General features: G+C 43.9%; 1 protein-coding gene across 5 annotated transcripts in view; it reads right to left on the bottom strand.

Annotated features, from left to right (window-relative positions):
- Positions 1-12,953, bottom strand: part of SLC26A7 (solute carrier family 26 member 7) — an 84,265-nt gene that overhangs the window by 9,290 nt on the left and 62,022 nt on the right. For all 5 annotated transcript variants that reach the window (XM_083623328.1, XM_083623329.1, XM_083623327.1 and 2 more), the window contains 2 exons: positions 7,630-7,678; positions 2,387-2,490 (listed from right to left, as the gene is read on the bottom strand). In XM_083623328.1, coding sequence (XP_083479454.1) covers positions 2,387-2,490; positions 7,630-7,678 — 153 coding nt within the window. The remainder of the gene's footprint in view (positions 1-2,386; positions 2,491-7,629; positions 7,679-12,953) is intronic.

The following is a 12,953-nucleotide window of genomic DNA, read 5'->3' as shown; positions in this document are numbered from 1 at the left end:
TTCTGCTTAACTTCCATCTAGTCCAGTATTATGTTCCCCTCAAAGACTGGCCAGTTGCCTCCAGGGAGGCCACAAGCATGGCAAGAAGGCAAGAGCCTGTCCCTGCTGCCATCAATGCAACTGGTCTGAGCTTATTTTGACCATTGATGCAAATGTAAATAGAGCACAGACCAGAGCGCATATTTGATGCATCTCGTGCCCTCTTCCCTTAGTCCATGACACATGCAGCACATGGCAAGCTCACATGCACTTTGCTATGTCACGTGGATAAAGGGTCCTAACAGTAATACTATGGCTTCATGGTTTCTTTCCTTAAAACGTAATGCAAATATTAAACCTATGTCGGTCACAACATCAGTACGGTTTTCAAGTGTTGAATGTACAGTGGCCCAAGTTTGCATTCATTCCTAAAGCAAAAGCCTGTTTTCCAACTGGCGTGTAGCAGCTAGAGATTAAGGTTTCTAAAACCCTTTAGTGCCACTGGATCTCAAGGAAGCAGCTTTTGGTCTTTGCCCCTCCGTGAAGCCCTAATACAAAAGAAGCATATGGCATCTGCTTTCTTCTAACTAATCTTAAAAAGCAATGTGAAATGATCTATTTGATCTAGGACTAAAGGCATGTGACGTTATTCATGTGGTTTGAGTGCAATATTTTTCTTTCACAAATAGCCAACACACACACACACAACTAAGCAGAGCTGGGGGTGTCAGGGGATGCTTAAATCTTTTGCCCCGTTTGATTCCTATCTGGATAGATCTAACCCTGTGTCTATTTGCACAGGGAGCTTTTTTCCATGCGCATAGCAGGCACAGGGGGATATCTGGATTGGGAACACAGGAAAAAACATCTAAAGTCCCTCTCCCCTCCCAATCCATCTCGCCTCCACCCACTCACAGGCTGTTGTGAAAGAAAAATGGAATAGTTCCAGTGGGATAATACTTCAAAGGAGATTGGCAAGTGGGTGATGCCACCCATCTGTCCAAGTTGGCCCGCTGGGGTGGGGGGAGATAAAGATCTGTCCCAATGGGCCAAAAAGGTTCCCCACCCCGGCTTAAGGGCAAATCTTGCCAGTCTTACCTAGTCAATGATTTCTATTAAGTTTGAAGAGTGCAATGTCCACAAAAGCAATGTCCAGTCACATATGCTGTGACTGGTCTGGTTCTCTGACCCTTTTCTCTCTTGTGATAATACTTGCATGTTTGACTCATGACTTCTGAACACTTGTTTTGCTACTCCGTAAAGTATCCAATTGTTAACAGAGGAGGACAGCCAAAAAGCTTTGGATAGGTCATGTCTATGGGGAAGGAGGGTCACCTTCTGGGAAAAGATGAAAAAAGAAGCAATCTGCACTTGGTCAAAAGGGGGGGGGGCGGACTTGTCTGAGAGGAAACTTCCTAGGAAAAAAAGGGACAACTAGAAAGTGAACATAGGACCCTATAGGAAAAGATATGGGAGACAAATAGTTTCCAAGCTGGGATCTGATTCTCATGTATGTGTAGGTCAGTTAATTTCACAAGATGACTTACAGTTTGGAGATTACTCCATTGGGAAGTATTGTGTTTGAAGTGACAAAGGAGTGGAATTAGATGGTGTTTGACCTCTGAGGGCTTATAACCCACATGCTAGTCATCACTTGATGCTGAGGCCATCAAGCGACAAGTGTGGATGTATGAATTTGGTCTAAAAAAATTTTTTTTTAAGGGGCAGCATAAAGATTCATGCCCATTCTGCACAAATGTGCATTGGACGGTTGTGATATTCTTGAAGGAGGAATAAATGTTTAGGAGGCCTTCTGCTATCCTAGATTATGCCAACAGTATACTTGTTGGAACGCGTAATTGGGAGTAAAATGAGTGGGAGATTCACCCACAGAGCACACACACACAGGTAGGTGTATAGAATCATATAACTTTATAGCTGGAGGGATCCCAATGCAGGAATCACAGCTAAAGACCCCTGACAGATGGCCATCCAACCTCTGTTCAAAAAATTCCGATGAAGGAGAGTTCACCACCTTCCAAGGTAGTCTGTTCCTGAGTCACACAGCTCTTCCTAATGTTTTGTCAGAATCCCTTTCTTATAATTTGAATTCATTGGTTTGGGTCCTACCCTCTGGAGCAGCAGAAAACTTGCTCCATCTTCCATGTGTCAGCCCTTTAAGATGGCTATTATATCACCTTTGTCTTATCCTCTCCAGGCTAAACACACCCAACTTCCTCAATCGTTCCTCATAAAGCTTCTTGGTCTCCCTCCTCTGCACACAGTCCAGCTTGTCAATATCCTTCTTAAAAGTTCTACCTAGAATTGGGTCTGACCAAGGCAGAATACAGTGACACTATAGAATAGTGTGGGATACAATAAAATGAACGTGGTGAATCATAAATACCTGAGTAAGCACAGAGATGCCAGTGTAGTCAAAGAAAGTCAGGCCACTGCAGTCAAGTATTAGGAAATGCCTTTCGCTGGGCCATTGCTGTAACGATGATTCACCTATACGGTTAGTTAAAAGGTCTGTTATTTATTTCTTTATTTTATTTTATTTTATTTTATTTGTGGGCTACAGACAGATGCGATATCAATCTGAAATAAGTGGGGATTTCTATATGGAATTGTAGAGCTGGGAAGCCCAGAGGTCATCTCGTCCAACCCCCTGCAATGCAGGAATCACAACTAAAAAATCCCTGGCAGATTGCTATCCAAGCTCTGCTTAAAAATCTCCACCAGCTTCCAAGATAGTCTATTCCACTGTTGAAGAGCTCTTACTGTTAGAAAGTTCTTCCTAATCTTAGTCAGAACTTCCTTTCTTGTCATTGGAACCCACTGGTTCAGGTCCTAGCCTCTGGAGTAGTACCAGAAAACCAGCTTGCTCCATCTTCCATGTGACAACCCTATAGACAGTTGAAGATGGTTATCATATCACTTTTCAGTCTTCTCTTCTCCAGGCTAACCATACCCAACTCCCTCACATGCTCCGTATGCTGAAGGCATCTCCAGGTAAGACGAAGAGGCTCCTGCCTGAAGTTCTGGAGAGCTACTGCCACTCCATGTTGACATGAATGAGCTAGATGCACTATTGGTCTGTTTTGGGAGGAGACAGCTTCCTGTGTTCCTAGACATGACTGGAGAGAAGCTGAGAAGACCAGAAATGAAGCCCCGTGCCCTCCCTATGGTGGTTTAACAGTATATTTTATGGTTTCCGTTCTTTATCAGATTCCCAGAGAGCTTTACGGAAAAGCCTTGCTAGTTCCTTAAAATAAATAATAATTCCACTTTTAGTGAAGTTCTTTAGTAAAGGTAAAGGGGCCCCTGACCATTAGGTCCAGTCATGACCGACTCTGGGGTTGCGGCGCTCATTTCGCTTTATTGGCCGAGGGAGCCGGCGTACAGTTTCCGGGTCATGTGGCCAGCATGACTAAGCCGCTTCTGGCGAACCAGAGCAGCGCGCGGAAACGCCATTTACCTTCCCGCTGGAGCAGTTACCTATTTATCTACTTGCACTTTGACGTGCTTTCGAACTGCTAGGATGGCAGGAGCAGGGACCGAGCAAGGGAGCTCACCCCGTTGCGGGGATTCGAACCGCCGACCTTCTGATCGGCAAGTCCTAGGCTCTGTGGTTTAACCCACAGCGCCACCCGCCTCCGTAGAAGTTCTTTAGCTTCCTTCAAAATTCCTCACATGTTTTGCTCAGGAGGACCTCCTGGATTTTGATTCAATTTCTGTCGGCACTTACCACCCAAATTTTCTATTAGGGGAACTGATGGCAAGTTTGAGCGCAACTGTCTCTTCATGGAATGTAAAGGAAACAGCTTCATAGATGCTTTCCAATAGGCAAACTTAGAATCATAGAATCTTAGAGCTGGAGGGGATCCAAGGGTCATCTAGTCCAACCCCCGGCAATGCAGGAATCTCGGCTAAAGCATCCATAAAGCATCCACTTCACTAGGTAGTTGCTCAATTCAGTTAGCAGGTGGTTAACCACTAAGTATCTTTAAACACTTGATGCTTCTCATAATAATGTGAGCTTTCTAAAAACATATGCTGAAGTTACTGCTTCTAAAAAGGTTCCATAGCAACCCCAAAGAAGCAGATTCACAGGCAGTGCTAAATAACCATCCCATGAGCACAAGGATTTCCACTTGCAAGGCAGAACTTCTCCCCTCTTCCTTCCTGCAGCACAAAGTCTGCCCCCTCCTCATATCTGCTCCAGATGGTTGGAGGAAACCCCAGAAAAGATTGAGGGGGTGTATGGTGGGGAGTCCTGCTGCAGAAGTCGAAATCCTTACACTGATAGGATAGTAACTTTCCACTGCCCGAGTTACAAACCACAGTATTTGCTTTCCACCCCATTACGGGGATCTGACCTACGGGACACAAGTATCATTTGCTTTCTTCTGTTAAATATTGGAAGAGAACTAACCTTCTAAGTTATAAACTACAAAGCACCAAACAAAAGGATGGAGATACAAAATGAAACGGTTTAAACTAAATAGTTTTGACAAAGAATATAAAGGGCTCAGAAATTCTTCAAGGGACTTAGGTGCTAACAATGTATGGATTTACATTGGCACTAAATCCTCTCAATGAGCAGCCAAAGATTTGATGCTTTTTTTTCGTTTGCAGTTCTTGAGGTTTATTGGATTATTTAATTGTATATGCATAATGTTTTCCAAATAGAGCAAAAGAGAAATTAATATCAAAGAAAGTAAACTCCAGCCAGACAGTAACTAAAAATAGACTCAAGAGAGCTGCTAGGCCTTTAATGCAATCCTCTCCACAGCCCATACAAAAATACAAAAATGTCAAAGAAAATCTTTGCCCCAGAGAGATAATGAAAGATCAGGAATTATGGGAGAATACATCAAAAGCTTGGAAAATTCTCCAGTATTTGTTTTACCTTGTAGTTACTGATTTACCTGAATAGAAAAAAAACATTGCTGGCATTTCAACGTCTCCAGGTGGTCACATTGCCCCACAATATACAGTACTTTTCCGTGTATAAGACTATGTTTGTTTACTCTAAAATAATGTTCAAAATCTGGGCTGGTCTTATACACGAATAGTATCTCCCCCCATTTTCTTAAATCGGGGTCCCCAAAAATAGGGGGCATTTTATACATGGGGGCGACTTACAGGTTTATTAATAGGTTTTTTATATCATATAAAGTTCACAATGTTTGTATCTTTGTCGCAAAATACAATCTTTGGACATGGAATTCAATGGGGAGTGAGTTAAAGGATTCTTTTGTATTTAAAAAGCCTCCTGGCCCCCACCTTAGCATCACAATTAAATGAGAAAGTCAAGACATGGAACAAGAGATGGGGAAGAATTTGTTGAGTTTGCATTTTAATGAAAACTACTTAATTTGCACTTTCCCCAAATAATATGCAAGCTCAAATGCGGATACTTCTTCAACTTTTAAAATTCAGTTCTCCAACCAAATAATGTGTGCAGAAATGTGTATATAACATGCATATATTAGAGAAGATAACATTCAAAATGCAGTATTGTAGGAGAAAGTGGTTGAAGAAATGTGTTTATCAGGTAAAAATGCATATAAAATGTAAATTGGGAGGAATGAGCAGTAAAATGAGAGGTTTTTTTATAAACCGCTTTAAGTTTTGCTTTGTTTTTACAATCAAGTGGAATACACATTTTATAAAATAAACAGAATACTGATTAATTTAAGTGAAGCCTTTAAAAAAAAAAGAAAGAAACAGAAAACTGATGCAGAATAGTGGAGATGAGAACATAAGACTATAAAAATGAGAAACTGAAACAGACAGATTCTTCCAGGCCCAGTAAGAGACAGCCTGCTCTGACAAGCTAAGGTTCCATTTGCACTATACATTTAAATCAGTATACCAATTTAAACAGTCCTGGCTTCCCCCAAAGAATCCTGGGAACTATGGTTTGCTAAGGGTCCTGAGGGTTGTTAGAAGACACCCCTGCCCGGGGGCGGGGGGCAACATGGCATGCTGTTCTGCGTCTCTTGTCCAGAGGTGAAGGGAAGACCAGGACTCTGATTCCTGCATTGCAGAGGGTTGGACTAGATTACCCTTGGGTCCCTTTCAACTCTACAGTTCTGTGATTCCCCTCACAGAGCTGCCAAGGTGGTTTAACAATCAGTCCCTCCTCCCAAGGAACTTTGGGAACTGGAGCTCTGTAAGGAGAAGGGGGGCGTCTCCTAAGAACTCTCAGTACAGTGGTACCCTCAGGGTTAAGTACTTAATTCGTTCTGGAGGTCCGTTCTTAACCTGAAACTGTTCTTAACCTGAAGCACCACTTTAGCTAATGGGGCCTCCTGCTGCCGCCGTGCTGCCGGAGCACGATTTCTGTTCTCATCCTGAAGCAAAGTTCTTAACCCAAGGTATTATTTCTGGGTTAGCGGAGTGTGTAACCTGAAGTGTCTGTAACCTGAAGCGTCTGTAACCTGAGGTACCACTGTACCTTTAACAAACATTGCTTCCCAGGATTCTTGGGGGGGGGATGACCATGATTGTTAAAAGTAGCTAGATACTTTGAATGTATGGCATAGATGGGAGATAATGAGCTGGTTCAAGAAGAAGAAGAAGAGTAGTTTGGATTTGATATCCCGCTTTATCACTACCCTAAGGAGTCTCAAAGCGGCTAACATTCTCCTTTCCCTTCCTCCCCCACAACAAACACTCTGTGAGGTGAGTGAGGCTGAGAGACTTCAGAAAAGTGTGACCAGCCCAAGGTCACCCAGCAGCTGCATGTGGAGGAGCGGAGACGCGAACCCGGTTCACCAGATTACGAGTCTACCGCTCTTAACCACTACACCACACTGGCTCTCACCATACTTGAGCTTCAGGAAAGTCATCTTCGACCCTGTTAACCACCCTTTGGCCAGTCAGGCATCAGGAAAGCTCTTCCCTTTCACCTCCTTGCTGGCAGCCATTTGTATACATCCTACAGAACTCATGCCTGCCTGCCTCTAGCCTTCTGGGTGATTCTAAGTGACATCACATCATGCTCCTTGCCTGGACATGTAAGCATCAGGCACATTCATGCTACCTTCTCCATTGCCATCTCTTAGGTCATGCACTCAAGAGAAGCCCTGCATGTAATGGGAAGCTCTTGCTTTGGTTTTGGGTCCTGGGGCTTGCAGTCACAGCACACATAAACAGCTCTCTGCGACTGGCATGCGGAAAATTGAGAACAAAGCTCTCAACGAAGGCACAACACCACAATTTGGAGCTTTTGTAGTGCAAAGGTGCAACGCCGACAGGCAAGTATATTCATTTGAACTTTAGATTCTAAAGCAATAAAGAACCAGGGGGGAGAAATATGACCCAATCATATAATTTTATGGTATTCCACTGATCTCCAAAGTGGTGCAAACCTGGAAATCTAGATCACCTACGTTTGGTAACTGTCCCACATGTTTATTTTACAACACATTTCGAACACCTAGTTAAATCAACACACTCATTCCAATACATTCACAATCTTCAGACCCTTCACCTCCTGCCATGTCAAAGGGAAGGTATGTGGGGCAGTGAGATAAGTTTGATTCCTGATCAAACTTTAACTGACATGGGTCCTGGAATATGATGGGGGTAATCTAAAGGCCCGTCAAGTGTTTATGTCTTAAATGATAAACTCACCATGGCAATTTCCATTGGATAATGGGCTGAGCAATGTGTTCTGTTCATACTGTAAGAAATAGAAAAAGGAAGTGATGAGAGAAAGAATTGTCCCTTGTTTCGCTGCCTTAAAAGTTTTGCAAATCCACCGTACGCAAAGGTAACTGAAGTTACGTTGTATTAAGCTCTGTGTTTCTTTACTGGGCCTGGAGACTCACTGCTTCTTCATGAGGCAACTACAATCCAGCCTCAGCAGCAGCAACATCCACACTTTAAAAGGGGTGTGATGTAAAGATTAAACAATATATAAATATTGCTTAATACGGTACATTTATACTCAAACTCTCCATTAAAAATGCCCAAGGTGGCTAACAGTAACACCCACAATAGAAAATAGCTAAACCATATTTTTTAAATAAAAAAAACCATACACAGTATTACAATAAACCTAGGGGTGGCCCTAAATTTGCCTCAAACAACAGAGGGAGAGGCTCAAGCACACAAGGGGAAGGCATAGGGAGAGAAGAGAGTACATGAGCCCAGAAGGCGTTTGAGCTGAGGACACGTTTATTGTACTGCCATAGCATGGTTTGGCTAGCAATGACTCAACAGAATAGCAAGATGAGGGAAAGTGCAGCGGTGGCGGCAGCAGCAGCATATATACTAAAGCCACGTTATATGAGCCATAAAATAACTTTGGTCAGCTTCATTTATGCATACATTTGCCTCTGTATCTTAAGAACATTAAGAATGCTGCTGGGATAGACTTAAGATCCTGGTCCAGAATCCTATTTCCCATAATGGCCAGTTAGATGCTGTCAGAAAGCCCGGAACCCAGGCATAAAGGCAATATCTTTTTCTCTGAATACTGCTTCTGAACATGGAAGCTCTATTTATCCATGATTGCTAATAGCCATTGATAGATCTCTCTTCCATGAATTTGGCTAATCCTCTTCTATGCTCGCTGAACTGACAACACACACACACACACACACACACACACACAAGCCCACATCACACTTGTAGAATCCTTCATTTACTGTGCACAACTCATTTTCTATTTGTGTTTGGCTTCGGTAGCAAGCAGTGTGTCTGTGTGTGCATGTCAAGCATCAGAGCTACCTGGCTTAACTAGTTGGCACACGGTCTACCCTGGATCCAAGCACTGGCTTTTGGATTGCTGGCTCTGACTAGGTCACTGTTTTCTTAGGCGTGCTTTGAGTCATGCTCCTAGGTTTCTAATCTGGATCAACTCCATAGCTTCGAATGCTGATTTGGTGGAGGGGCAGGGGAAGTGGCCAGGCACGGAGTATTCATATAAACAAAGTCTTTGTTAAGAGTGATGGATGGACCACCGTTCTGAAAAATTAAGCTTTTGCTTTCTCAATCATATCTAACCAAAATCAACAGAAGGACTCCACCGCTGTAGCGCTGGAAATTGGCTTCTGTGTTGCCATATCACACAACCTCACTAAGCGGGAAGGGGGAATAAATAATGTCGTGCTTTCAATTTCTTCAACTATGGAAGGTCCCAGTGTAGCTTTGCATGGTCAGTTTGCTTGAGAGAAGTGGGAGTCCTGGAGATGTCTGGTGGTTCTGTAATATCCAGTATTGGCTTGCAAGACTCACCAGAGCAATCTGAGGAGGGAAATCAGTCATTACCAGAAACATTCAGGAGCTTGCGAGAGAGGCAGAGGCTGTCTCATTCAGCACCATAGTGACATATTAGCTAGGAACCCCAGGTGCAGAATGCTGACATTGGTGGGGGCTGCCAGTCAGCCAGCAACCATGCACTTACTTGCATATAGGTGACTGAGACACCTCCTGCCTTCACTGCTGCCCCTCAAATGTCTCAGGTAATGAGACAATTTTCCTTTCTGCAGCCACCACCAATGGTGCAAGCAAACCACAACACTGGCCTATACAGACAATATCTTCTTATAAGCAAATATATTGATTGAGCAGGTTAAGAGGACAAAAGGCAATGAGATATCCAAATTATCATTGCCCTCCCGCCCCCTGCAATTTAGTATCAATAGCTGATTTCTCTGGCAAATTCAAAACTGCCTTCCTCCCCCTGTTGCTGCCCAGACCCCACATTCAGACAAGTTAAGCCAGTTTCACTGCTTCTTCTCACTCTGCAGGTGGGTGTCAGCTGATTATCAAAATAGCTGAGTTGACCTGCTGCCTTGATCATCCACAATAAATTACACGTGGAGTAGCACATGTGGCAAATGCCTGTAAAACGAACTTAAAACCTTCTTTGTTGTTGAACTCTTTTACCTGCAGAGCATATTTGCAGGAGGTACAATGCCCACATTTAAAGAAACCACATGGGGGACCAGACAACATGCATTGTATGGGTGCTGATTTTAAATCTGTATGCACCAATATATCTTTTAGTGACTTGGTGCGTCATTTGGCAAAAAGGGGGGTATTATCACACCCAGGGATATCCTTAAGAATATGTCAATGACTTTCTTTCAAAGTGAAGACGATCAATTGTTTAAGGAAGATATGTTGTTACTTAGTTTGTCAAAACAAAAAGTACGTTTAGAAATGCACGCAGCAGCGTTAACTGGATATGTAAAAAATAATTTAATCCCTAAGAACACTGCCGGTTACGTCTCATGTGTTTACTGAGTATGCTTTACGTGACCATAGGCTTGTTTGTTGTTGTTTTGCTTTGATCATCCATGCACGGTCAGCACTCATGGTTAAGCTGTTGGATTTCAAGCCAGCAGAGCCAGTCCCAGCTCTTAGGAATTTGGCCACCCTCCAGGTGCCCGGCTTGAATCCTTGTTGACCTCCCCTGCCAGCGTCTGCCGGCAAGATCAAGGGAGGTCTCTTCGGCGATCCTTTTCAAACGTGAAAAGAACACACCATTCCTCCCCCTCCCATCTCCAGGGGGGGGAATGAGACAGACAGAAATATATTTACATGTCTTTATTCCTGTCTTTCACCAGTACAGAGAAAACACGTCTGTACCCTCTGATACCCAGCTGCAGAGAGAGAATAACTCCACCCATGTACTTCCAGTACAGGGTCATGTGCCACTCTGAGCTAACATCCGGCACTCAGTGCACTGTCTCTTGTTCCCACGGTACATTCCAATAACATCAGTTTCCTGTTTACCATTCCAGCCACCTGGAGCTCGCTTCTGCATTGCTCCTTTTTCGTAACATCCTCCCCCAAAAGAATCAATGCGTGTTGCGGCAAGCAAAGCGTGATCCAGAGAAGAAAACAAACAGTTGTTATACACATAACACTCCCCTGTTGTTTCAGTTCCACCCTTGGAACTCCCCGCCACTGGTTTCCCCAGTGTACCTCTCTGGTTGTCTGGTTTCCAAGGAACGAGTGCATCTGCACTCCCTTGGCTAGCAACTTTCTGTTGTGTCTTTGTCTCTGACTTAGACACAGCTCCAACCTGTCCTCGGTTGTTTACAACAGCAACACATGCAACAGCTAAGTTAGCAAACTCTTTTGAGTACCTCTTAGGTGGTTGACCCTTTGTAACTCTCTCAGACCTACGTATGAGGTGCTGATCCTCTCTGCTCACTGGTCCAGTCTCAGGACTCTTTGGAGAACCAGTTCCAATGGTAAACAGTGGTTCATCCTTCAGTTGTGAAGGCCTATCCATTGTGTGAGACTTCCTCTCAATGACTGTGACAACTGAGCTCTCCGAGCTATCAGTGTCATCACTCTCAGTACCACTGTAATCAGTAAAATCATCATCATCTGAATCGTCCTCAGTGGGAAATGTGTGTACTATCACTCTCTCCTGTTCAGGAGCACTCTCTAGAAATTTTGTGAGAATCACCTGACCAGATTCAGACAAAATTACTCTGTAGAGACCCTTTTCATACCCCACAAAAATGCCTCTGGCATTCTTTACTCCACCTGGAGCTTCTGTCCTCACATGAGACCCAAAAACCTTGAAATGGGCAACAGAAGGTTTTCTCTGGAACAGTTTCTCAAAAGGAGAACTTCCCAACTCTTTTGAAACCTTTCTCACCCACGCATGACAAAACGACATGAGTGACTCCGCCCAGAACTCATGTGGCAGATGTGAACTAAGCAATTGCGCATTCATCCCCTTTTGCAATTCTTTGTTCACCCGTACACAGACACCCCTGTTCCACGCTTCCGCTGAAACAGCAACTTTGTGTCTTATTCCTTTCTTCTGCAGAAAACTCTGGAAATCCTGTAAAAGAAAAATCTGCTTCTCATCTGTGAATAGACAATCAATGTTAGCATCATGCATACTCTTAACCTTGTCACAAAACTCCTGAAACCTCTCCAAGGCTTCCTGTGGCTTTCTCAACACATAAACCCAGACAAAGTTAGAGAAATGATCCACACACACAAGATAAAATCTTGCTTTGCCTCTAGATGGTTCTAGAGGACCAATCACATCAGCATACACCCGCTGAAACGTTCTGTCGACCCTGGCCACCTTCTTGGCGCTTGTTTTGGTCACACCTGCAAGAGAAATCAAGTTAGACTCAGAATTACATTCCATGTAATCACTTTGCTCAAAGTCCAACAAATACAGTCCATGTTTCTCTCTGGCAGAAAGATATAACTCTCCATCTTTGAAGATCTTGCAGCTCTCAGCATCATAGGACAGTTTCAGTCCTTTCTTTGCAATCTGTGAAACACTCAGCAGATTGAACTTCAATTCAGGAACCAAGTAAACATTGTTTATTGTCAGGTTCAGACTCTTAAGATAGACAGTCCCTACACCGGTCGCTTCCAGCTCCTGACCGTTGGCCTGTTTCACAGCGAAGCTTTGCTTCTTAAACGTTGAAAAGAGTTCTCTGTGTGGGGACATATGGACGGTGGCTCCAGTGTCAATAACAAATGAGTTCCCAACACCTGGCGTGGTTCCTTTCGCCATCAAAGCCTTTCCAGGTCTCACCGAAGGCTTGGTATGACCTTTGCCTGACGCCTCAAGCTTTGCTGAGCGGCCCTTAGCTCCTTTTGGCTGACGTGGCTTCTTACAGTTCCGCTGAAGATGCCCAGCCTTTCCACAATTGTAACATCGGACAGCGTTCAAAGCTAGAGCTTTCTCTCCAGTAGCTTCATCTGCGGGGGAATTAGAACTCCGTTCCTCCCTCCCCCTGTCCTTCACCTCCAGTGCAGCAAGCCTGTCATGTTCATTCAAAACAACGGCAGTCACCCTCTCCGCGGTCAAATCGTTCGCCGGAAGGGAACCCAGCTGACTGGCAACCGTTTTGTAAGTCCGATTTAAGCTGTTAATCATCATGAAGCAAAACACTTCCTCCTGCAGACGGAAATTGCGTTCCACCATCTGTTGGCGCAGATATTTCATTTCCGTCAGG

This window comes from Podarcis filfolensis (genome assembly GCF_964270895.1).
Source record: "Podarcis filfolensis genome assembly, chromosome: 7".
NCBI lineage: Eukaryota > Metazoa > Chordata > Lepidosauria > Squamata > Lacertidae > Podarcis > Podarcis filfolensis.
Note: the sequence above shows the minus strand (reverse complement) of the source record. Positions and strands in the feature narration are given on the sequence as shown.